Source organism: Mastomys coucha, unplaced genomic scaffold, assembly GCF_008632895.1.
Source record: "Mastomys coucha isolate ucsf_1 unplaced genomic scaffold, UCSF_Mcou_1 pScaffold16, whole genome shotgun sequence".
Classification (NCBI taxonomy): Eukaryota; Metazoa; Chordata; class Mammalia; order Rodentia; family Muridae; genus Mastomys; species Mastomys coucha.
In genome coordinates this window covers 42,713,705-42,736,903 of record NW_022196898.1, presented here as the reverse complement: position 1 = coordinate 42,736,903, position 23,199 = coordinate 42,713,705, and the positions used below count along the sequence as shown (strand labels likewise).

At 44.2% G+C, this 23,199-nt stretch overlaps 1 protein-coding gene and 1 long non-coding RNA gene across 8 annotated transcripts in view; one reads left to right on the top strand and one right to left on the bottom strand.

Annotated features, from left to right (window-relative positions):
- Positions 1-5,896, top strand: part of LOC116093385 — a 9,830-nt gene extending 3,934 nt beyond the window's left edge. For all 3 annotated transcript variants that reach the window (XR_004119702.1, XR_004119701.1, XR_004119703.1), the window contains 3 exons: positions 2,405-2,575; positions 4,450-4,600; positions 5,265-5,896. This is a non-coding gene — a long non-coding RNA (uncharacterized LOC116093385). The remainder of the gene's footprint in view (positions 1-2,404; positions 2,576-4,449; positions 4,601-5,264) is intronic.
- Positions 1-23,199, bottom strand: part of Pi4kb (phosphatidylinositol 4-kinase beta) — a 32,024-nt gene that overhangs the window by 5,744 nt on the left and 3,081 nt on the right. For 2 of the 5 annotated variants that reach the window (XM_031374747.1, XM_031374749.1), the window contains exons 2-9: positions 16,435-17,371; positions 12,037-12,081; positions 8,107-8,334; positions 7,046-7,273; positions 5,427-5,536; positions 4,728-4,832; positions 4,444-4,567; positions 2,292-2,557 (exon numbers count right to left, since the gene is read on the bottom strand). In XM_031374747.1, coding sequence (XP_031230607.1) covers positions 2,292-2,557; positions 4,444-4,567; positions 4,728-4,832; positions 5,427-5,536; positions 7,046-7,273; positions 8,107-8,334; positions 12,037-12,081; positions 16,435-17,343 — 2,015 coding nt within the window. In that variant the 5' untranslated portion in view covers positions 17,344-17,371. The remainder of the gene's footprint in view (positions 1-2,291; positions 2,558-4,443; positions 4,568-4,727; positions 4,833-5,426; positions 5,537-7,045; positions 7,274-8,106; positions 8,335-12,036; positions 12,082-16,434; positions 17,372-23,199) is intronic. The other 3 variants (XM_031374750.1, XM_031374748.1, XM_031374751.1) reach the window with 2 other exon arrangements.

Genomic DNA, 23,199 nt, shown 5'->3' with positions numbered 1-23,199 from the left:
AAATTCCCACATAGATATAGCTAGGATGATCTTGAACTTCCAGCAACTACCTCCCAGTGAGAGGACTATTGGTCATCATGCCTGGTTATGTGGTAATGGGGGTCAAATCCAGAGCATTGTGCATGCTAAGCAAAGCACTCTTCAAACTTGAGCTATATCACCAACTCAAATCTATTCTTCTTTTTTTTAAATTATTAGGAATAGTTTATCAGAGGCTGGAGAAATGGTTCAGTGGTTGTTCTAGAGGACCTGGGTTCAATTCCCAGCATCCACACAGTGGCTCACAGCTATCTGATCTACTCCGAAGGGATCTGATGCTCTGTGGCTCTGTTGGGCACAGACATACATGCTGGTAAAACATTCATACATTAAAAAAAATGGTTATCAGCTCTCTGCCCTGCCAAAGGGACAGACTTTTATCTTCCAAATATTTTCTTTCTTTCTTTTTCTTTTTTTTCTTTTGGTTTTGAGATAGGGTTTCTCTGTATAGCCCTGGCTGTCCTGGTATTCACTCTGTAGATCAGGTTGGCCTCGAACTCAGAAATCTGCCTGCCTCTGCCTCCCAAGTGCTGGGATTAAAGGCATGCACCACAATTGCCCAGCCAAACATTTTCTTTTTGGTGGTTTTATTTACTTTTATCTTTACATACCAGTTTCTGAAAAGAAGTTCCTGAAGTCTAACTAGTACCAGCTTTTCTTACTGAATCCTGGAGCTAAGCCCTGGGGATTTTTTAGGCCCCGAGTTCAAAATCCTGAAGCTCGGGGACAGGCTAAAACTTGTAGTCAAGATCTGTATGAATCAGCTCTCACACATAGAGCCCTTGCTCATTCCTTGTAGGCCCAGCAGGGAGGAATGACTGTGGGCTCCCAAAGCTACTACTGACTCTTAACTTCCTCTTGAGGGAGCACTCCCCTAACAGGGCTTTCACTTGATGTAGTGTATCCGTGGTATATAATCACTAAATAGATGCCAGATTCTGAGAAGCTGTTCAACTGACTAATGTTAATGGGCTGCCATGTCACTGGGAGCCCTGGAAGCATAGGCCATCAAATTTCTTTTTTTTAAGTGTTGTTGTGTGTATGTGTACATCCGAGCACAAATGTGCATACATATGGCATATACCATAGTGTTCGTGTGAAAGTCAGATGACAGCTCTATAAAGTTGGTTCCAGGGATTATCCACTGAGCCATCTAGCCAGGTCCATGCCACTGTATGTTCAAGGAAAGGTGCCACGAAAATAAGCAGACTCCCAAACCACTTGCCTGTAGATACTCTTAGATGGCAGAACATAAGTGGAGCCATTATTAATTTATAAAATGCTTCACCTATGTGAGGTTATGCTTCATAAAAATCATGTGATATGGAAAGAAACGACAATCTAGGCAAAACAAAAGATACTTAAAAATTGTGGAAATTAGGGACAGGAGAGATGGCTTAGTGGTTAAGAGCATGGGCTGCTCCTTGAGAGGATGCTAAGTTACTTTCCAGCACCTAGTCCTAGGGTACCCAATGCCCTTTCTGGCCTCCACTGGCAATAAGTATGCACAGATATATATGCAGGAAAAACACCCAAACACACACACACACACACACACACACAAGTTTGGGAAATCATGGAGTGAGGAGAAAGGAGAACACATGACTGGGAATTTCAAGATTATCTCCATGGAATCCCTCATCCATTTCCTTTTTTGCTTTTGGTCACTGACACTATGTACTAGGCTCTGTTATCTCTTGTTTTCTTGCTAAGGACCCAGTCACACCAACCCGCATCCTATGTGGCATCTACATAGACCAGAACACATCGTTCTTATCCTGCAAAATAAAATTTTCCCTGAGTGTGGTGGCAAAGGCCTTTAATCCCAACACTCAGGAGGCAGAGGCAGGAAGAACTGAGTTCAAAACTACCCTGGTCTACATATCAAGTTCCAGGACAGCCAGGGTCACATAGAAAGACCCTGTCTCAAAAACTCCCAGACTCTTCAGCCTCATGTCACTGCCTGCTATCCAAGTTTCAATCCTAATGGAACATTTCCTCATTTTTGCCCCACAACTTCATCTGTCCTCATTCTCCTTTATCCTTTCTGCCCTATTCACTCAAATGGTCACCCCTATAAATCCTTAGTTTCCTTTCTCACTTCCTCCAGCACTTGTCAGTTTTCCTCTTTGGCTTAATGTCATACAAACAAATCTTCCCTAAAAATATGTTGTTTCACCAACTGAGAACTGTATGTGAAGGGATAGAGAAGAGCCTCTGAAAGATTAGGATGAAGGGCACAAGTCACTTACCTGTCCTTGACTTGCAATAGGTAGCAGACTAAGCAGTAGCCAGCACAACTTTGTACAAAATTGCGCTGGGCACTGAGGAATGCCTCAGTGGTATAACTGCCATGTTCCTGTAGGAAGTAATCGAGCAAGGAGAGCTGTGACTGTTTCTTCACCTGGTGGATGGACACAGCATTGACTACTGGTTCAATCATGCCACTGTCAGCTGAAATCACAAGAATCTTATATGGCTTGATCCAAAGAGGCACTCGCTCCTGTTCCCAAATGGACTGTGAAGAGACACAAAGGTATTGAGAGTGGCTCATCTTTCTCCAAAATAGAGAATAAAAATTTCTTCTCAACCTCTCTCCCTTGGTGTCTTGGATTGAAGGACATTAAATAAGTAAGACTTATTGACCTACTAAGAACCAGGAAGTTTTCTGTTTGAGACAAGGACTCATGTAGGCTAACCTTGATTTCCTGAGCCCTGTCTCCACATGTTCTAGGGCTACAGGTATACACAACCACAAATAACAGAACCAGGAAGTTTAAAAGGAAGTTCAGGGCCTGACAAAGGAAAGGAACTACACACAGAGATAGGAAAAAGGTAGAGAGAAGCGGAAATTTATCACCTAAGTAGGGAGAGTAGGAGCTATTAATACAAGTTTGAATAATAAAAAGATGAGATTTGGGCAGAGAAAGGTACTTTAGAAAGTGAAAATACTATTGGATGTGGTAGCATAAGCCTATATTCCCAGCAGCTGGAAGGCAGAGGCAGGAGGATCACAAGTTTGAAGTCAACCTTGATTACAGTAGAGTTAGAGGTCAGTTGGGTTACATGAAACCCCATCTTAAAAACAAAACCAAGGCTGGAGAGATGGCTCAGAGGCTAAGAGCACTGACTGCTCTTCCAGAGGTCCAATTCCTAGCAACCACATGGTGGCTCACAACCATCTGTAATGGGATCTGATGCTCTCTTCTGGTGTGTCTGAAGACAGTGACAGTGTATACATATACATAAATAAATATTTAAAACAAACAAAAAAACAAAATGAAAGTACTTAAGCCATATGTCACATACTGCTTATAATCCTAGTATTTGAGAAGCTGAAGCAGGAGTAATGGAGTGATAGAAGAAAAGTAGTAGCACTGGTTGAGAGTGGAGAGGGTACAAACAAGTTCCATTTGGCTACAAATGAGATCCTTTCTAAAAACAAACAAAACCAAAATCAAGAGAAAATTAGTTCAAGCCACCTCTATTTCTCAAAAAACCTACAAATACTATAGAAAATTGGATCGAACAGGTCAAACCTCTTGGAGATCACCAACCCAGGTGATCAATATCTCAACACAGTATAGCCAGGTACAGTGGTGCACATCTGTAATTCTAGTATTCAAGCTGATGCATGAATTCATTGTCATGAGTTCAGGCTAACCTAGACTGCTTGAGTTCCAGGTAAACCTGAACTACATTGACCCTGTCTCAGACAAAGCAAGGGCTGGAGAGATGGCTCAGGGGCTAAGAGCACCTCCTGCTCTTGAAGGGGATTTGGGTTCAGTTCCTAGCACCCATGAGGCTTCTTACAACTAACTCCAGTTCCAGGAGGATCTAACACCCTGTTCTGACCTCCATGGACACTGTACACATGTGCTGTGCAGACAAGCACGCCAGGAAACCATCCATATACATAAATGAATATAAATGTTTTCTTAAAACACAAAACTAGCCCCGAATACTTGAGCACACTGTAAATCCATCCATGCCAGATCATTTGGGAGGTTCTGATTTAAAGGACAAATCCAAAGTGTGGTGGTGCATGGTGCAAGCACATCATCCTTGCCTTGGGAGGTGAAGGCAGCTGGTCAAGGTACAAGCCCATCTTTGACTGTAACTGAGTTCAAGGCCAGCCTGAATATAAGATGCTATCTGAAGTCACACCCCTCAACAAAAAATAAAAAAATAAAAAATAAAAAAAGACAATCATGACACTTTGACATTAAGTGATCAGAACAGGGCAGATGCAGTTCCAGAAAGAACCAACAGAGGCCACCATGGAGCTGTTCTCTGGAGAAAGGCAAACCAGATTCCCCTGGAGTTGCACATTTCCAGAGAGCCTTTCCTTTCCCTGTGTGTTTCCTTTCCTTTCTTCGCTGTGCTGTGCTTCCATTTCTTTACCTGCAGTTGTTTCAACACCTGGAAAGCCAGCAGCTCCTGGCGAAGGTCATCTCCACACTTGACAATGACTGAAAGTAGTCGCCAATTGGGAAGATGGCCATACGGGGAACCTTCTCTGATCCTCCTGTGAAGAAAGAAGTCATAGGATGATGCCAGGGTAAGGACTCAGACCACAGAGGAAGCCAGATGGAGTGTTTAGAGGGCAATGGAAGAGGTGAGCACCTGAAGATGCCTTGTAATATTAGGGGTTACCTAGACCACTCTCTACCCTCTACTCTCCTCACCGCACTTTCTCCTGCCAGGGCTCTTTGAGGGCGACTGCAGAAGGGTCTTCAGGGTCTCGTTTGAAGGCTGTGGGAGTGTGAGCCAGCTGTTCTGAAAGACGCCGTCTAGCAGGAGAAAATACACAATTTACTTAGAAGAGTTATCTCATGCATGCTTTGCCCACTTTCCTTTGCCACAGTTCCTAGATTCTTGGCTGGGAAAGCCAGAGAAGCAAGGATAATCAATGGTACAATTTTGCTAACCTGGTAGTTTGTGATCATGTTAAAATGCAGAGAGCCTGGTTTTCCTCACTCCTCTATCCCAATGTTGATTTAGAATGGGTGTGATTCCAGAACCTCCATGTATAACAAGATTTCCTCTCTGCCTTCAAAGAGAAGGATTCCACTTGGGGGCTCTCACTTTGATTATTGGTTTTGAGTTTCTTTTTTGTGGTGCTGGGAACTGAACCCATGGTCCTTCACATGCTAGTCAAGTGCAACTTGGAGAAGTGAAACTCAAATGGAACTCTCTTAAAATGTCATTTCTTTTTGTAATAGCTCAAGCAATGTCTCAGCTGCACCTTCAGGGCCTCAAGTACTGAACAAGGACAGAATAAGGAGATAAGGGAGACACAAGCCTGACAGCTGGTGACCAGACACAGGACAAAGAGAGGCAGAGTGAAGAAGATCAAGATGAAGGATGATGTGATCAGGCCATACCGGATGTCTCCTGCTGCAATGAACACAGGCTCCTTGCTCTCCTGGCTAGTGATGCTGTCCACTGAGAACTGGGAGATGTTGTCACAGCTGTTGGTATGCACTTCAGGGAGCTGGGAAGAGCAGGTCAGAAGTGCTTAATACAGATCTCCCTCTTGCCCTCTGCTCACTTGCCACTAACTACCTAAGGCACTCCACAGCAGTGTTCTCAAAGTGTGAACTACTCCAGGAAGTGCAGATTTTCAGTTCTCACCATCAGCCCAAATTAAAACTATTGGGAATGAAATCTAGAAGCTGCATTTTTGTGAACTTTCTAGAATACTTCCAATACTCTCTAAGAACGGTCTCAAACCCGATTTCCCAGCTTCCACTTCAGTGCTGGAACTATAGGTGAACCACCATACCCAGATGGTTTCTTCAGACTAAATCTCCACCTAATCTCCTCACTCTTAACTATAAAATATTCTGCCAGACCCCAAGAAGCTTCTGTCCTTCTTTTACAAAGTCCTCTCAATTCCACCTGCCATCTAATACACAGTGATGCGTGTATATTCATTTTTCTTCTGCCAGCCCCACAGTGCAGCTTGACTTTCTTCCCATAGCTAACAGGGCTGAGTGAGTGCACTGACTGTCAGGCTGTGCCGCCTCTCCAGCCTCACTCCTCACTGCTCCTCACCTCACGCTACACATCCAGTGCATACTAGTTTCTTTTCATTCCTATCATGGCCAAGTTCCATTTTCTCTTCCTCAGTTTGAATGGTCTGAATGCTCTTTGTTCTGCTAATTCCAACCATGCTTCCAGCATCAGCTGAAAGATCACTTCCTCCACGAAATCTTTTGATTCCCATGCTGAGTCTAGAGTAAGCACTCTCCACCTTTGGGCACTTCCAGAATGTCTCATGCTGCCCGTTACAGCACAGATCACACTAGACTACAACTGCCAGCTGTCTGGTCTGATTCTGTTAGCACATAAACGCTTGCAAGTATAAGCCAAGTCTCATTCATTAGCATATAGTACTCACGATCATTCTGCTTCAACCTTTCAGGTGAGATTATAGCTGTGAGTCACTACACCCAGCTATTACTATTTCTTCCTTTTTAAAATATTTTATGTATATGAGTATTTGCCTGTGTACCATGTATGTACAGTATCCAAAGAGGCCAGAAGAGAGCATCAGGTCCCCTTGAAACTGGAGGTACTGACAGTGGTGAGCCACTGCAAAGGTGCTGGGAAAGGAACACAGTTCTCTATAAGAACAGCCAGTGCTCTTAACCCTGGGTCATGTCTCCAGCCCATTATATATTTGACTGAATATATGCATGCATGGCTTGTCAGTCTCTGCTGTCCTCAATCAACTTTATATAGCAGGTGTTTCTTAAATATTTTATTAATTTCCCCTAGGTCATCCTTACATTCAACCTGAACTCCTGCTGTAAGAGAACAAGCTTGAACCTATTCCAACTAGATATTCAGAGCCTTTCCTTCTCATACCCCTTACTATGTACACTATTCATAGAGATACGTGCCTTACCCTGTTAACAGATGTGTTAGTTCACATGTATTAAAAGCTCCTAGAAACAGGTGCTGTGCCCCCAGGATTATCTCCTTGGAGATCCCTCACCTCCACTTGCAACTCTCCTATATCATCCACCGACCAGGCTTCATCATCATTGTCATAATTGGGCACAGTGCTGAAGCTGCCAGCCCGCTGCTCATGAGTGATACCACATTCAGGCAGGTTCTCTACAGACCGTGTACTCCGAATTCGGTTTTCAGGAATCCGGGCAGGAACACTAGTTGTGTCAAAGTTTTCACATTCAAGAACTTCCACGTAGATTAGATAGGGAGCCTGTGTGGGAGAAGAGAACATTTGCTACTCCCTCCTATCTAAGTTCTATTGACACAGTCCTTTCTGTTCCAACCCTCCTCAGCAGTCCAGAATACTATGGACAACATGCACAGGTAGGAACTTGGATTACATTTGTGTAAAGGGTGTACATGCCTTCTGAGCTTATCATTAGGGCTTCAGAAGGCACGTGTGCAACTGGGCAAAACTGTTCCAACTACCAATGGCAGTCTTTCAGAGAGGCCTAGAAGCTCTGTGGGCTCATGCTAAAGTCAGGCCCAGGAAGGCAGACAAAAAACTGGATAAAGTGAGATGTATATCAAGGAGAATCCTATTTTTCAATACTTCCCCTGAGAGAATATGAAGTGTGAGGCCATTGCATCGTGCATCATCCCAGTAAGCAGGTAAAGATAGCTTACTTTCCCTCGTAGGCATTGGGAGCATTTCTTTCTTCTTCTGCCCTCTCTGATCAAAAAAATCTTATAAACTCTTTTTCGTTCATATATGGTGGTTATGCCTGGATAGCCTAAAAGTTAGAGAAAGGCTGGAGGAGCTACCAAAAGGAAGGTAAGGAGTAGGTGAAAAGCCACTCTCCCTCAATATGGCACAAGGTAAACTGAAATTATTAGGCTACTTTGGTCCATAAAAACAAGACTCAAGAAGTTGGGCAGGAGGGTTCTTAGGTTCTCAGCATCACAAGACCAATGAGGTAGAGTCACCGTTAACACTTGTACCATAAGCTAAAAAGGTCTCTAACATACCAGTAAGGAGCAATGCCTGAGCAGTCATGGGAATGCAGTCAGGTGAGGGGAAGGGTCTGGGTGAGAGCCTCTTACCTTATCCTTGGAATTGAGGACAACAGCTTGTGTGTGGGGCACACGGACCACGTGGTGGTCAAAGCCAGCCGTGGGCAGCCAGACTCGGGCAGGGAGCTTATGGTTGAGCAGGGAAAGCTCTGAGATCAGCCTTTGTGTTTTTTGCTCTTTAGTGGGGAGCGTGGCCAGCCGTTTGCCAATTGCCATCAAGGACTTGATGAATTCTCTCTCAGGGGCCAGCCGGACAGGCTACAGAGGGTTGAGATTAAACCAAAAATGGTAAAGGAAACATTGAAAAAATTGGATTATCACTCTTATTTGCTTCTGGCCAGGGCCCCTGGCACTTAAAAAACTGTAGGAAAGGAGCTACCTTTGGCCATGATAGAGTTTCCACCATACTTTTCTCAGCTTGAATCAGGAAGAACATATCCCTTTTCTGAAGGCTACTTCCTGGGGACTCAAAGATGACCTGAACTCAGCTCACTGGGACAGAATCCTTTCCTCTTTTGAGGACTTGAGTCCTCAAAAACTACCCCAAGCCTTTAGTACAGGCAAGGCAAGAACCCAAAAAGCCATCCAGGACCTCAGACAGAAGAGTTCTTCCCATCTGGGCCCTCAGGCTGGATCTGTGCTGAGGGGCTCTACCAGGCCCCAAAGTCTAGGGTAAGGGGCCTAAATCATCCCCTTCAAAGAAGGAAGATGCTCTTCATCCCAAAACTTCTATAGCTCTCCATGGCACATACCCCAACCATCTCACATTCTTGAAAGGGCTAAGTGCACATGCAGTGGATGAAGAGAAGATGAGCAAATTGTATTAATGAGGGCATAATCCATGGGAAAAGAAAAGCAGGTGGAGGGTGGTTTGCATAGGTGGATGGAGAAAGCAATAGCTCCTTTTAGCTCTTGGTGGCCCTTCTAAAGGCCTGTCTCTAGCAATTCCTCCTGGGGCTCTTCTCTTCCTCTGCCTCTCAGAGACTAGGCTCCCTCCATTTGAGTTCACTGTGGTAAGCTTGGTTCCTCTTGTCAGGTATGACAGCAGTTCCCAAAAAAGCCAAAGTCAAGTCTGGAGACCAAGGTAGGGTGGACTCAGATAGACTTGAGGAAAAGCTTGGTAAGTCTAAGCCTGTCTATGATAGGACCCTTTATCAAGACAGCCAGTAAGCTGGACAGAATGGTGTATACCTATAATCCTAGTACCTTGGAAGGCAAGGCAAGGAAGATCACAAGTTGGAGGCCAGCCTGGGCTATACAGCAAGAACCTGACTCAAACAAACAAAACCCTCTTACACTAGGCATGGTGACCTACATTCTAGCACTCAGGAGGCTGACACAGGAGGACTGCCACAAATTCCAGGCCATCTTGGATTAGAGATTACTACTAGGTCAGCCAGTAGTACATACAAAAACCCTGTCTCAAAACAAAACCAAAGATATTTGCTACACAACTCCATATCTTATCATGTCTCCTCAGTTATATACAACAATCTCTTCTTAATGCTCTTCTTTTTGAAATAAAATTTCATTTATCAGGATTTTCTCTCTTCCTCCCTCTTTCCTTCCTCTTTCCCTCCTTCCTTCCCTTCTTTCTTTCCTTTCCTCTCCTTTTCCTTTCCTTCCCTTTTCTTTTTTCTCTTCTCTTCTCTTTTCTTTCTTTTGTTGTGAGGTCTTGCTATGTAGCCCTGTCTGGGTTGGAACTCACTATGTAGATTTGGCTGACCTTGAACTCACAGGAATCCTCTTGCCTCTACCTTCTCAGTACTAGGATTAAAGATGTGAGCCATTACATCAAGCTTGCTTATTTTTCTGATTCAGAGTTTTTATCCTTACTGCTCTATATTACAAAAAAGAAAAAAAGAAAGAAAAAAAAAGAGAATATGTTTTCTTTTCTTTTTTTCCTTTTTTGAGATTAAGAACAAACTTTATTCAAGACTGCTTTTGTTAGTGAAAAAAATTACTTTGAGAACTTCATACATGAGTATATATGGTCTATCACTTCCATCTTCCCAAATCCCTCCTACTCCCTTTGAAGTCATGATATCATCTATAATAAATACCATTTTTTAAAAAGTAGATTTACTCAGAGTTTGGACACACTGGGAGCAGAAAGACCCAGCTTTTTTCCACACCTTTTTTGTAATAGTTTACAGTATTATAGAAAAGATGAAACTACTAGGCTTGGGAATTGTTTTTGTTTTTGAGACAGGGTCTCACTGTGTAGTTCTGACTGGCTTAGCTTTCAAACTCTCAGAGATCTGCCTGCCTCTGCCTCTGTATGTGCTGGGATTAAAGGCACATACTACCACACCTGGCTAATTTTTTAAAGAAATTATTTATGTGTATGGGTGTTTGCTTACATGTATGTATATTACCATATGTGTGCAGAAGAGAGCATCAATCCTCTGAGACTGGAGTTACACGTGGTTATAAACCATCAAGTGGGTACTGGGAATCAAATCCCAGCTCCTTATTCTTGTTTTTATACAAATTGTACTAAGTCCAATTAGTGTTGTGTATATGCACAAGTGTTTAGGGCTGACCAGGTAGGACTGGGAAACCTATCATGGCTCATTCCAGAGAGAACTGAGTCTGTCTCCCCCAGCAGCTACTGACCACCTGGGGCTCTTCACCTAGGGGTGGGCCTAGTTTTTCCCACCCAGAACCTTCTTTTGAGCACTGAGCAATCCCATGTTCACCTGTACATGCAGAATAGAGTCAGGGTGCAAAGAAATCTCACAGCCTCTACTCTACGAAGGGGAGGTGGGCTGGCTTAAAGCTCTGCACAGTAGTAAGGAGGGGAAGCCTTAAGGGCAGGGCTTAAAGAGAAAAAGAAAATAAGATGGACCTGGACTTCAAGGATCTCTAGAAATATCCTGGGGCTTAAAATGGCAATAAAAGAATGATGCCCTGGGTTCCCTCCCAGAAAGACAGAGGGCTGGGGGTGGGACAGAGAGCTAAAGACTCATGCCTTTATCTTGATCCCCGGATCCATCCACTCAGGTGGCAAAGGGTCAATGTCCCAAGGGCCCTCCACCCCAACCAATTCATAGTCATCTCATGTAGAAAAGGCAGAATTCTTTTCCATTCTCAAATTAGCCTTTCTGTTGTAGACCCCTGTTACCTAACCATATTGGATATGACCCCAGGCCTCCAAAAGAGAGGCTCTGCCACACGGGAGGAGAAGGGATCATGATTAAAAGAGGATCAGCACAGAAACTAGAAAACAGAGTGGGTAGACAAAGAATAAAATGTTAATTTTTTTTTTTTTTTAATAAATCATCCAAACTCCCAGAGGGTCCAGCATTTCCTCTCACGTCCTTGCCCAGGCACAAGGTCCAAGACCCTGTAGGACTAGAGGGTCATGGGTTAGTCCAGAGAGAATAAGAAGAAAGAACAGGGATTAAGGGATATCCTGGGCAGTGAACTGGGGAATGGGAAGAACTCAGACCTGGAAGAAATGAAGTTAAAAAGGAAAACCAGTTGTGGGAAGGTAAAACTTTCCCTCAGGCCAATTCCTGTTTGTTTTTGGAGTTGGCTCAGTCAGTACAGGGTCTAACATTTAGAAAACTGAATAAATATTTGATGGGCTGATGGCAGAAGCCATAGGGAAAGGGTTCTTGGTGGGAGAAATGGGATACTGGAGGTTTCTGCCAAGCAGTCCTTGGCTCTAATACAGGAGTAAATTCTACCTCTCCCAGCTGTTTGCTCTAGAGACGGAGGGGCGAGGGCTAAGCAGCACGACATTCCAGCTGCTGTCTGTGAGCAAAGGATCAGCTGAGCCTGTCAGGGCTCTAGCAAACCTCGGAGGGAATGCCTCCAGGTCTGGAAGCCTGGCAGGGAAGTACTAATCTCCGGAATCAAAGGGGTCCTCACTGGTCACAGAAGACACGGGACGGAGAGGAAATGCGGCCACGTGTGGAGCCTGCCACCCAGTCCCAGCCTGGCCCCACTTACGGAACTGAATGAATTATCAATACTCTCGGTGCTGGAGGAGAGCTCCTGGGAAAGGGCCAGAGGGCAAAGGGAAGAAGGGGTGGGGTTGGGGGGAGGGAAAGAGACAAAGGCAAAGAATTTAGCTCCAACTTGGTTCATAACTGCTTCTCTTGTGCAGCTATATCTGCTTTAGTGAAAAGACAGTCAGCCTGGAACTGCCAGCTGCCCAGAGTCTAGACATCTGCGGGATGTTGGAAGGCCAATTCAGACCTTGAGATCAAAAGCTGAAGGCCAAGGCACCTTCTGTTTTCTGTTTTATCTTCTGTTCTTGCCTGAACAAATCTTCCTTTTAGATCAAAATCCTAGAGCTGGGTCCCCAGTGCAGTAACTGCCGGGCCAAGGCTCACTTCTTTCATACCATTCACTCACATGCCTTCAAGCAACCCTTTCCTCGAGGGGACAATCACAAACTGCAAGATCCCTGTGTACAGGTCTATGTTCTTGTAGCTTCTTGGTAATCTCAGGAAAAGCTAAGCTTTCACGTGTACATATCTCCTCTCAGTCGGCCCTGTGCTCACCTAGGAAACCTAATACCAGCCTTGAACCTGTGTGACAAAGGGCATCCCAAACCCATGAACCTGAGAGCTGTGGGATAGATGCTCAAAAAATGCATCAGTCTTATCTCTTCCAAACCTTAGGCTTCCTGTCAGGCTATTGCACATGCCACTAAATATATTATATATTTTTTGATGTATGTTGGACAATTAGATCCTAACTAAAACCATCTGAGAAAGCTAATTAGCAAGGTAGTGGCAATCTTGATTCCAGCCCAAAGTAGATTCCAATAAGCTAAACATCACCCCAGCTGAAGGCAGCAACACATGCCTGTCATCTCAGTACTTAGGAGGCTGAGGCAGATGGATCAAGAGCTCAAGGCTAGCCCAGGCTACACACTGAGTCTTTCTTAGAAAACAAACAAACAAAATTAACATCCCTCTCCTGTGTTAGCTGGTATCTGGGAACAAAGTAATTGTGGAGCAATACTCATGTACTGGGCCATCCATCCTGGGTTCTATGTACTTTATCCTATGTGGGCAGGCAGCAACAGCAGGAGCAAGAGGGAGGGGCCTGGACTAGGCAAAGTCTTGAGAATTCCTAGAGCAAGAAGGCAGTGGGCATTGCACTCGATTCTACAGCTACCATTTCAAGCCTCTGCTTAATTCAATTATGTGATTGAAGTTCTCGATAGAGGCACTACATTTGGGTTTTCCTCTAAGAATCTAGGCAGAAGAATATTTGCAGGGTGCAGCCACACTTGGAAACACCCTACTAAGGCTACAACTCTTCTACTTTGGGTAGAAGTGGGAAGAAAAGAGGCAGTCATGATGTCAGAATCTGTTATAATCTACTGGTCCAATTTCTATTCTTCGCTAGTTGTAGAAGAAATAAAGGCAGAAAATTGGCCTAGCTGATCCTCTCCCAGACAGGCTGCAGTGGACTCATTAATGTCCATGGCAGGCACTAGGATCTCATGATCTGTTCTTCTCCTCCTACTCCCTAGGCCTGAGTCACTTGTACTGAGTCAGCTTCAGAGAGTAAAGCTAAAGCCAAGAGCTGACATCACACCCTTATCAGGCTGGAAAGGCTTGCAGTGTGACATGCAGCAGATTTCTCTGTACAAAGGTTACAGTCCTGAAAAGACAAAGCTAATCTCTTTGGAGTGCCATTATGTAGGGGAGGGTATCATTAAGGGTTGGTACCTAAATCACTTTCCGATTTTTGTGCCACCCTGCCAACTCTATGCCAAAATATTTATCATTTGGCTACAAATAGGAAGGAAAATTGAGGCTAAGAACTGCTTTGCGGGGTGTGTGTATGTGACTCTGTAGGGAACATAAAGGAATCCTCATAAGAACATGGAAACTTCTGTGAGATCTGGCCAATAAAGAAGAGTTTTGTAGGGAGACTCCAGGCAGAAAGCAGCCCTGGGCCTCTTCTCTTCCTGAGCCACCACTTTGCTTTTCTGGAGCTCCTCCATAGTGGGAGCAGCATGGGAATAACAGGAACCCGCAAGGACAGCTGAGACTGGGAGCAGGGTCAGGGCATACCCAGAAACTCTCCTTTAGAATATCTTGCTTGGGCTTTAGAAAAATTTGTAGTTCATTTTAGTATGGCACATGTATATTTACTGCTTCCGTAAACTTTTCAATCAAGACATACACTAACTAGATCTTAATTTGGAGCTCTAGTGTTAAACTTTATCAGTTCCTAGTCCTAGAACAGCATGCTTTGGCACACTGTACAGGGATAGCAGCAGCTAGTTGTTTAGTGAATGAATGTTTCATGTAATGGAGGAAGAAAGGGAAACCAATTCCCTTGGTACATCAAGCACAAAGGCATCATCAAAATGTCAAAAGGGACCGGCAGAAATTCCTGAGCTGAATCTCCATGCCTAGAAACCTAGTGGTCTTTAAGTTTATGTATCTGATTTCCCAAGGAGCCTCAGTGGAGTCCGGTGTCTCACTGTCAGCATCAGATAACCCAGAAGGGCCTTGGGAAGTGCTATCTTTTTCCTTTCCTGGATCTAGTAACCCAAGAGGAGCCAGGAGGGGAGAAAGGCAACTGGGAACCCACCCTAGAGATTTAAACACTCATAGAATACCTGCCTCTCAGAGCCATCCATAATCCTGCAGCAGAAGTTAGGTGCATAGAAGAGGGACCCCAGACCAGCTCAGGGTAAGAGAAACCCTAAGGCCTCTGCTTTTCTGGTCCTAAGATGCAGACTAAAAAATAGATACAGGGAAAAGTCAAGCCAGACAGGAGGCACCAGTGAACCCCTCCCAGAAGCACACTTACTCTGACCAGGTCTGACCTCACATGAGACAGCTTACAGAGAAGCTCAAGCCCTTTAGGACCTCAGTTCCACCAAGATCTGGATTCTTCTTGCTTTGCAGAGACCTCCCTTTCTAGACCCTGGACTCTGCTGCCAAGCTAAACAGAAATGGAAACAGTCTGATCTAGCTCCCAGAACAGTTTAGGCTTTGTCTGTACATGAATGTGGAAGTGTAGGTTGTCACATCCTAGGCTTTTCTCCAATGACCTCTTACAGCTGGGATCCGGGGAAGCAGATGCTGAGAAATAACCTCGGCAGGTCAGCAGTGACTATGAGCACGAGCTCTGGACTGGGCTCTTGGTCTAACAGTCACTACTGAGCTACCTTAGTAGTCATTTAACTTCTCTAAGCCTATTTCTCACTGGTAAAGTCATACCACTTCGAGCTGTTGTGAGGATTCCATGTACATTATCTGACATGCTGCCCAGGATATCAATGGTCAATAAATGTTGGCACATTTAGTTTTAGTGTCATTAAAATATAATAAGATACATTTCCAGGGTGAACAGGCTCTGAACTTCCCTTGCCTGCTGCATTTCCTTTCTCTATCCACTGATATCCCTTTATTTGAAATAAACTCTACTGTATTAAATATGTGGGTGGTTTACACCACACAGAATCAGATGCCAGGACATTGGCATATGCATTCCAACGGTGCAGTCTTCATTTTTTGAATCCCTTCTTTCCTAGGCTTGGCTGGCAACCAGGAATAGAGTCTGCCAATAGTAAGCCAAAGATGAGAACTGGAGCACAACTGTCTGGGACGTCAGGCCACTTGGTTATCTACTGGGTACTTTTCCCACTATCTTTGTAGTGGTATAGTAGAGGGTGGCACTAAGCTACTGACTGCTCACTTCCTGCTCTGTATCACAGGGTAGATACCCTGCTGCCGAACTTCCTTTTCTCAGCTTCATCTCATCAAGCAGGCATTAGATTTACTTTGCCAAGGCTATTTCTCTCTCCCCTGTTTATATATCTCAAAGGCAGGCAGGCTGTTGCTTTCTGCTGAGGCACTATTGGTAGAGAATACATCTATGCTAACAAAAAGTGGGATCTTTGGGGAGTGAGGGAAAAGGATGACATTCTAGTTAGCACCTTCTTTCTCCCAGCACACGGAAAGGGCACAGCTCCTTCTCCTTCCCTGTGGTGGCTGCTGTGATCTCAGGGGGCCAGGTCTCAAGAAGGGGGCATCAGGTCTGTGTCACAGTTCTTAGTATGTGGTTAATGGAATGACAATGCTAATTTAGTGAAATCAACCCTGGACAAAGTCAAGAGTATCAGCCTTGCCATTAGTTAGATGACCTGAGGCAAGTCACTTTATCTCTCTAGTCTCTGAATTTTTCCTGTGTAAAATGAGGCCATTGGAATACATGAATTCTAAGGTCTTTTTCCATTCTAACATTCCATGCTTCTATAAGTGAAATGAACAGAGGAAAGGACAGAAAGTAGAGTAACCCCACATAAGACATCCTGTCTTCATGCAACCCTAAGACACCTTGCCCACCTGTCCCTCCCCCCAATTTTACCTCATCCTCATTCTCCACTTTAGGGTTGCTGGCTGTTCGTTTTAGGTTGCTGCTGAGACTTATGCTGGCCGTAGCATCTGACTTAGATCGCTGGTGAGTCCTTTTAGAGGGAGACAGCCCTGTGTCAGGGGCTGGGCTTAATGTTGGCAGCTCCCTCTTTCGGTGAGCTGGCTTCAGCTCATCTGAGAGGATTAGCTTCCGTAACTTGGTCCCTCGGGAGTGTCGTTGAGTGGAAATGTGCATGTCTGAAGAGTAGGCCCCAAGCAACAGGGCACACTGGAGGGAAAAGTTGATGCTCTGGCGACAACGGTGGACTATGTAGGGTTTAATGGCATCACCCACATCCTCATCCATGTGGATATACATGTTAAGCAATTGGGGCAAATAGAAGTCCACATCCTCATTGCGAAAGCAGAAGAGCCGGTTGCCAATGTAGGCTTGCACTCCAGGCTCCTTGGAGTTATACAAGTATGAAATGGCCATAGAGATGTCAAATAGTTTGGACTCAAACAGCCTCAGGAGCCAAGACTGTTTGGCTGAGTTGTTCTGTCGTCGTCTTCTTGCTCCTTTGGCTGTGCCAGAAGCCACACCAGCCCCCATCTCATCTTCTTCCTCCCTGATCTGGGCAGGTGGATCATCTAGGCAACGGATCTCATTGTCCACACCATCCCCATTAACCAACTCCAGCGGGGTGCCTTTGCTAGAGATGGCTACACCTCCATGCAAAAGCTTGACTTTCTCCAGTACCTCCTGGCAGGCCTTCTGGGCCACCTCAGGGTCAATCACTGACAGTTCCCCGACCCCCTCCGTGATGACGCTTAGTAGGGAGCCCCCGTTATTCCCTGATGGGCTAGGAGTAGGCTCAGAAGTTGGCTTCAGGGTGGCAGGCTCCACTACCATGTCTCCCATGGCTACAGCCAGACTTCGAGCTTCCAAGCTAGAGGAGGGAGGGAGAAAAGAACAGAAAGGGACACATACATACACTGGTTAGTGGTATCATCTTCAGGTCTTCCTTTTACCATGAAGCCTGTTCAAGCAACTCCTCCTTCAACATCAGATGACGTCATCTCAACAGAAATCTGCCTTCACTACCTTCCCACTTCTGATCACTGTGTTCGTATGTATTCACAGTAGCCTTGGTTCTTTGCTTGTATGTGAAAATGCTGTTTTACACGTGGTATGTTAAGACAGTCTGACAAATTTTTCAGTATACTGGGTATCAAGTCTTACTCTCTTTTAACTCTTAATATTTTTTTTCTTGCTCTTCCTGTGTCACCTTCAAATGCTCATGGCGATACTTTTCCTTTTCTTATTTAAGCTATATCTCCTTATTCATGACATATATCACACACAAGTCCTCTGCCTCTCCCTCAATTTAGTATCAAAGCTGTTATTGTCTTACTCTATAGCCCAGGCTGTTCTTAAACTTGTAGCAATTCTCCTGCCTCAGCCTTCTAAGTACTGGAATTATAGGCACCAGCTACCACTCTATGCTTTGGTTATAGATACTTTCCCTTTCAGACTCAGAGACTCCAGTGACTAAGAGCCAGCAAGTACAACCAGGCTTCCCTCAGGAGAAAGCTTCTCTAAAGCAGGCAGCCAGCCATCATCAACCTTGCAGAAACTACACCATTTTCTCCACATCTGGCTTCCTAACACCATCCTCATGCTTGATGCTTATACGCCACACAAATGTAAACACACCACATATCTTCTGTCCGTTTCCTCGGCTGCAAACTGAGAGAAAAGTACTTACTTTGCATTGCTCCTTACAGAAGATAAGCTGATGTGGATGAAAGGATTTAACACAGCTCTGGCACACAGTAGTACTCTAGTATTCAACAATACTAGCTGAACTGTAACCCCATAAAAGGTTAATAAGCAGCATGTGCATATATACTATTATTTTATAAGGGATGTGAACTGCATTAGCCATTTGTGACTTGAAAAATTATGACCACCTTTCCCTACCCTTTACTGCTTTCCCCACTGTCACGTAAAAGCTCCAGAAACTGGAAGGACTCTAGGAAGAGGAAAAGAAATCAGGACTCTGGATGAACTTGTAGAAGTAGTCAGAGAATGCTGTTGATAAAAGCCACTGCCTCTAAGAGTAGCCTTCAGAGTGTTACCAAACCAGATCAGGAGAATCAGCAAAAAGCAGGAGGGGATTTATGAGTGATCCAGATTGGGAAAATAAGTCTAGAGTATTTTGTCAGGTGACCCTGGATTCACATTCTAGGCACAATAATCAGTAAGCGCAGAGTCCTCATCCCAAACAAGCAAAGACCATCTAACGCTCACTTCAGAAGGAGGCTTTGGTAGGACTAGAGAGTACATTGTTTCTAAGTGCTAGTGACATTCTCCTTTGTTCTAGTGAGGCTGGGCAATCTATACTTTGGTTGGGTAGAAAAAGGGTATTCAGTATATGGTTTTCGGGTCACTCTGAGGAATTTTTATTCATTTTCCCTCCCAAGATAGGGGTCTCTGTGAATTTCCAGCTGGCCTTGAACTTACTATTCAGCAGGGGATGATCTTAAACTTCTGAACTTCTTTCTGCCTTTACTTCCCAAGTCCTAGGGTTAGAGGCACATTTACCTGTTTATGCAGTGACAGGGACTGAATCCAGGCTTCATCTAGGCATGCACTCTGCCAACTAAGCTGCACTTCCAGCTGCAGATGCCCTACTTCCTATCACTGTCCTTCCATGGCATTCATCTGTCCGGTATCACAGTCCTGTTTCCTGCCACCCCAGCAGTCAGGACCAAAGCTGTGCAGAAAGAAACTCTTCCACTCTCAGATACCAAAAAAAAAGGGATATTTTAATTCATCTTTCTCCCAACTGCCAAGGAGGAAATATATCTGCACTTCCTGATGAAGTATGGGCTTCATCAGTAGGTAAGAAGGTGGTATTCCTTCAACCCACTCTCTCCCAGCATCAGGCAGTGCCTCTGAGCAGCAGAACCAGCATGGCTGCCTATGTGCATCTGCCTGTAACCGCACCTGTGGATTGCACAGGAACAATAAAGAAGCTTTAATGGCTCATTGCCACACCTCTATAGAGCACCCTCATGATCTTTACTTCAACTAGGACTTCTACCTTCTAGATCTTCTGGCCTCAACCAATCCTGTTCAACTAACTCTTTCTCAGTGTCTATATGTTTAGCTCATCCTTTTCATGCTTTCTATTCCAAAGAGTTCTAAATTACAAAGCTCCTAAAAGTCTGCTTCTCAAAACCATAAAGGGGTCTGGTACCAGGTGCAGAACTGTAACCCCAGAGAGTCAGAGGCAGGAGGATCAAGAGCACAAAGTCATCCTCAGTTACACAGAAAAGTTCAAGACCCAGATTACGTGCATCATCTAAAAACAAAAACATTTTTAAGGGATTCTGAGTATAACCTTAGAAGTGGACTGCTTGCCTAATATGTACAAAGCCCTGTGTTTGATCCCCAGAACCATTAAAATAAAACTGTCCATCCCCATGAAGTTCTGTCATTCTCAAACTTAGATGTCAACAGAAAATTCATTTTCCTGTTCTAATTAATTGAATTTGTGTTTATTATTGACTCCAGGAAGGCAGGTAAAGACACCATCACCCTTTTATCCCACAGGCAAAAGAACACAATTTCCCAGGGCTCAGCAAGGAATCCCACAGAACAATATTCAGAGTTCTTCCACAGTGCACAGACTCTCTCACCTGTCCGAGAAACCAGATGATATCAACATGTGCAGAAAAGCTGGACATAGGGCAGGTGAGGTAGGCTCAGTAGGAACACTTGTCATGTATGCAAGCTTGGTGGCCCAAGTGCCATCCTTTGACCATAAGGCAGGAAAGAATCAATTAAGTCAGGAAAGTCATCCTCTCACCTTCTCATGCATGGGGTAGCATGTGTGTTACTGTGTGCGCATGCACACACACTCAAATGATACATAAAATTTCAGAAAAAGCAGAGCATGTTGGTATAAGCCTGTAATCTCAGCACTTGGGTAGTAGAGGCAGGAGCGACTATTGTCAAAACAAAACTAAATCCAAAACCAAAATACAAAAAAAAAGAAAAAAAAAGAAAAAAATCAACAACAAAACCCCAAAGTAGGGCAGATAAGCCCAACTTCTCTTTTATACAAGCATCTTTACTACTAGCTACCACCTGGTTCTTGGGGACTCAGGGACTGCCACTAACAGAGAATTGTAGGAGGGATAGGATCAGATCATATTGGCAGTTGAGATAACAGAATAGGGACTGAGATCTCTGCAAGCTCAAGGATCTGAGTCTGATACCCCAGAACCCATGGCAAAAAAAAGTGCCTAACATGAAGGATGGTAGCACACATTTGTGATCCCAGTGTTGGGAACAGACAGGCAGATCCCTAGGACTTATCAGCCAGCCAGGTTACCCTATGTAGCCAGCTGCAAGGTAAGGAGCGCTGTCTTTTTTTTTTTTTTTTTTTTTTTTTTAAGTTGTTGGTCAGCATCTGATGAACAATACCTGAACTTGTCTTCTGGCTTCCACATGCATGTGCACACAAATAAACACATATGGGCAGAGACATATACATATACACAGTAAAAGAACTAAAGAGATACTTCAAAATCTAAGTCAAATATGGTGTTCAACATTAATTTCTTCATCTTTAAATAAAGAAAAATCAACCTTGGGACACTATTTTGAAGTAAAAGGATTAAAATGCAGAAATGAGAAAGGGAGAAAAATCAAAGTCTTGCACTGATCACTCTTCCTCCTGCAGGCTGTAGCATCCACAGCTGAGGCACTAAACTCCCTTCAGATAGACTGTGAGGGAAAATAAGAGGCCTCCTGCCTGAGCCTAGCAGCCTGAGATGGGGGCTGGGGAAAGATCAGAGCTTAAGTGTTGTCAACTGGGCCCCACAGAACTGGGAGAGGAAGGCATGAGAAATACTCTTAAATCAACTTCATGGAATTTAGAGTCACAATGGAAACACACCTCTGTGTGCATATCTGTAAGGAATTGTCTAGATTTGGTTAACTGAGGTGGGAAGATCCAAAACATAGGTGGCACCATTCCATGGACCAGAGCCCCAGAGTTAATCAAAAGGAGGCAGCAAGGTGAGCACAAACATTCATGCCTCTTTCCCTCTGTTCTTACTGCAGATACAACCAGCTGCCTCACACTCAAAACACTAAGTTTTACCCACTGTGACGACTATAACCTCAAACTGTGAGACACGTAAATTCTCCTTAAGTTGCTTTTGTCAGGTGTTATGTGATAGCAATGAGGAAAATAACTAATACAATAGAAGATAAAAGTCTAAGTATCAGGGTGGATCCAGGTTACAGCAGTACAGAGAAAGTGGCCACTATGTGTTTTATGGGCCTAATCAGTTATGTCTACAGAGGTCTTTGCAGGGAATACTATCTCTTAACCAGACTCTTTGCTTCAGAGCACCTTAAAAATTCTGTTTGCATAGAATTTAATGAAAAAAGTCTTGGCCAGGCAGTGGTGGCACGTGCCTTTAATCCCAGCACTTGGGAGGCTGACGCAGGCAGATTTCTGAGTTCGAGGCTAGCCTGGTCTACAGAGTGAGTTCCAGGACAGCCAGGACTATACAGAGAAACCCTGTCTCAGAAAAAAAAGGGTCTTCATGAAAAGACATACTGGACCAGCCTCTCAGGAAAGATGGTACCAAGACCCAAATTAATGCCCTTACCCAATTATTACTATTATTGCTTCTTCAGTCTTTTTCCTTATATGATGAATATGAACCACTTCACACCAACCCTGCTGGCCTAACAAGCTCCCAAATTTTCACAGAATGGCTTTTAAGGATCACCTGATCTACTGCTCTTCTTACAAGCAGGCAGGTCACTTCAATTTCCCTTCCTTTTAAGGATCCTTTGAAATGGATCAAAAGAAGTGGAAATAAGATAAAGGAGCCAATATCTTACTGTATGAGGTGGGTAGTAAAGGAAAACCAGCAAAAGTTCATGGAGAAGAGGGCTGGGGAGCTAGTATACCAGGGTCCAGTACAGTAGTGGATGATTTACCCAATACAAGCACCACTCTGGGTTCACCTGCCAGCAAACACTACTCCAAATTAATGGAAAAGAAAGGCTCAGATACATTACCTAAAGCTTCATAAGTGTAAGGTTGAAAAACAAAATAATGTCATAATTACCTAAACAAGTGTGAAACCTCTACAATCAAACCCTCTTCTTCAACAAAGGGTCAAGAAATAGTCAAAAGCATTTAAGTGAAACTATGGTAATAAGTTTTAGTTAGAAGTTTAAACTGAGATAATTAAGTGGTGAGCTCTGATCTGAAGGGTGTGAATACAGATGAAGGGAAAGGGACTGTTAGTTTGATCAAAAATCCCTAGTACTATTGAATGTTACCAAGTGCGTGCAGTCCTTTAACAGTAGTTTTAAAAAATAGGCCATTCTTCAAAAGGGACTCTATCATCCTAGGCTGCTTGTTCTGCTGTTAAGAAGTTCCTTACTGGGGCTAGAGAGATGGTTCAATGGTTATAACCACTGCCTGCTCTCCCGGACGACGGGGATTCAATCCCCAGCACCCACATGGTGGCTTACACCCATCTGTGACCCCAGCCCTAGAGGAACAGACATCCTTTTCTGGCCTCGCAATCAACAGGCACATATGTGGTGCATGGCAGGCGAACAGCCATGCACATGAAATACATTTTTTTCTTAAAAAACAAGTTCCTGCTGGGCAGTGGTGGTACATGCCTTTAATCCCAGCACTTGGGAGGCAGAGGCAGGCAGATTTCTGAG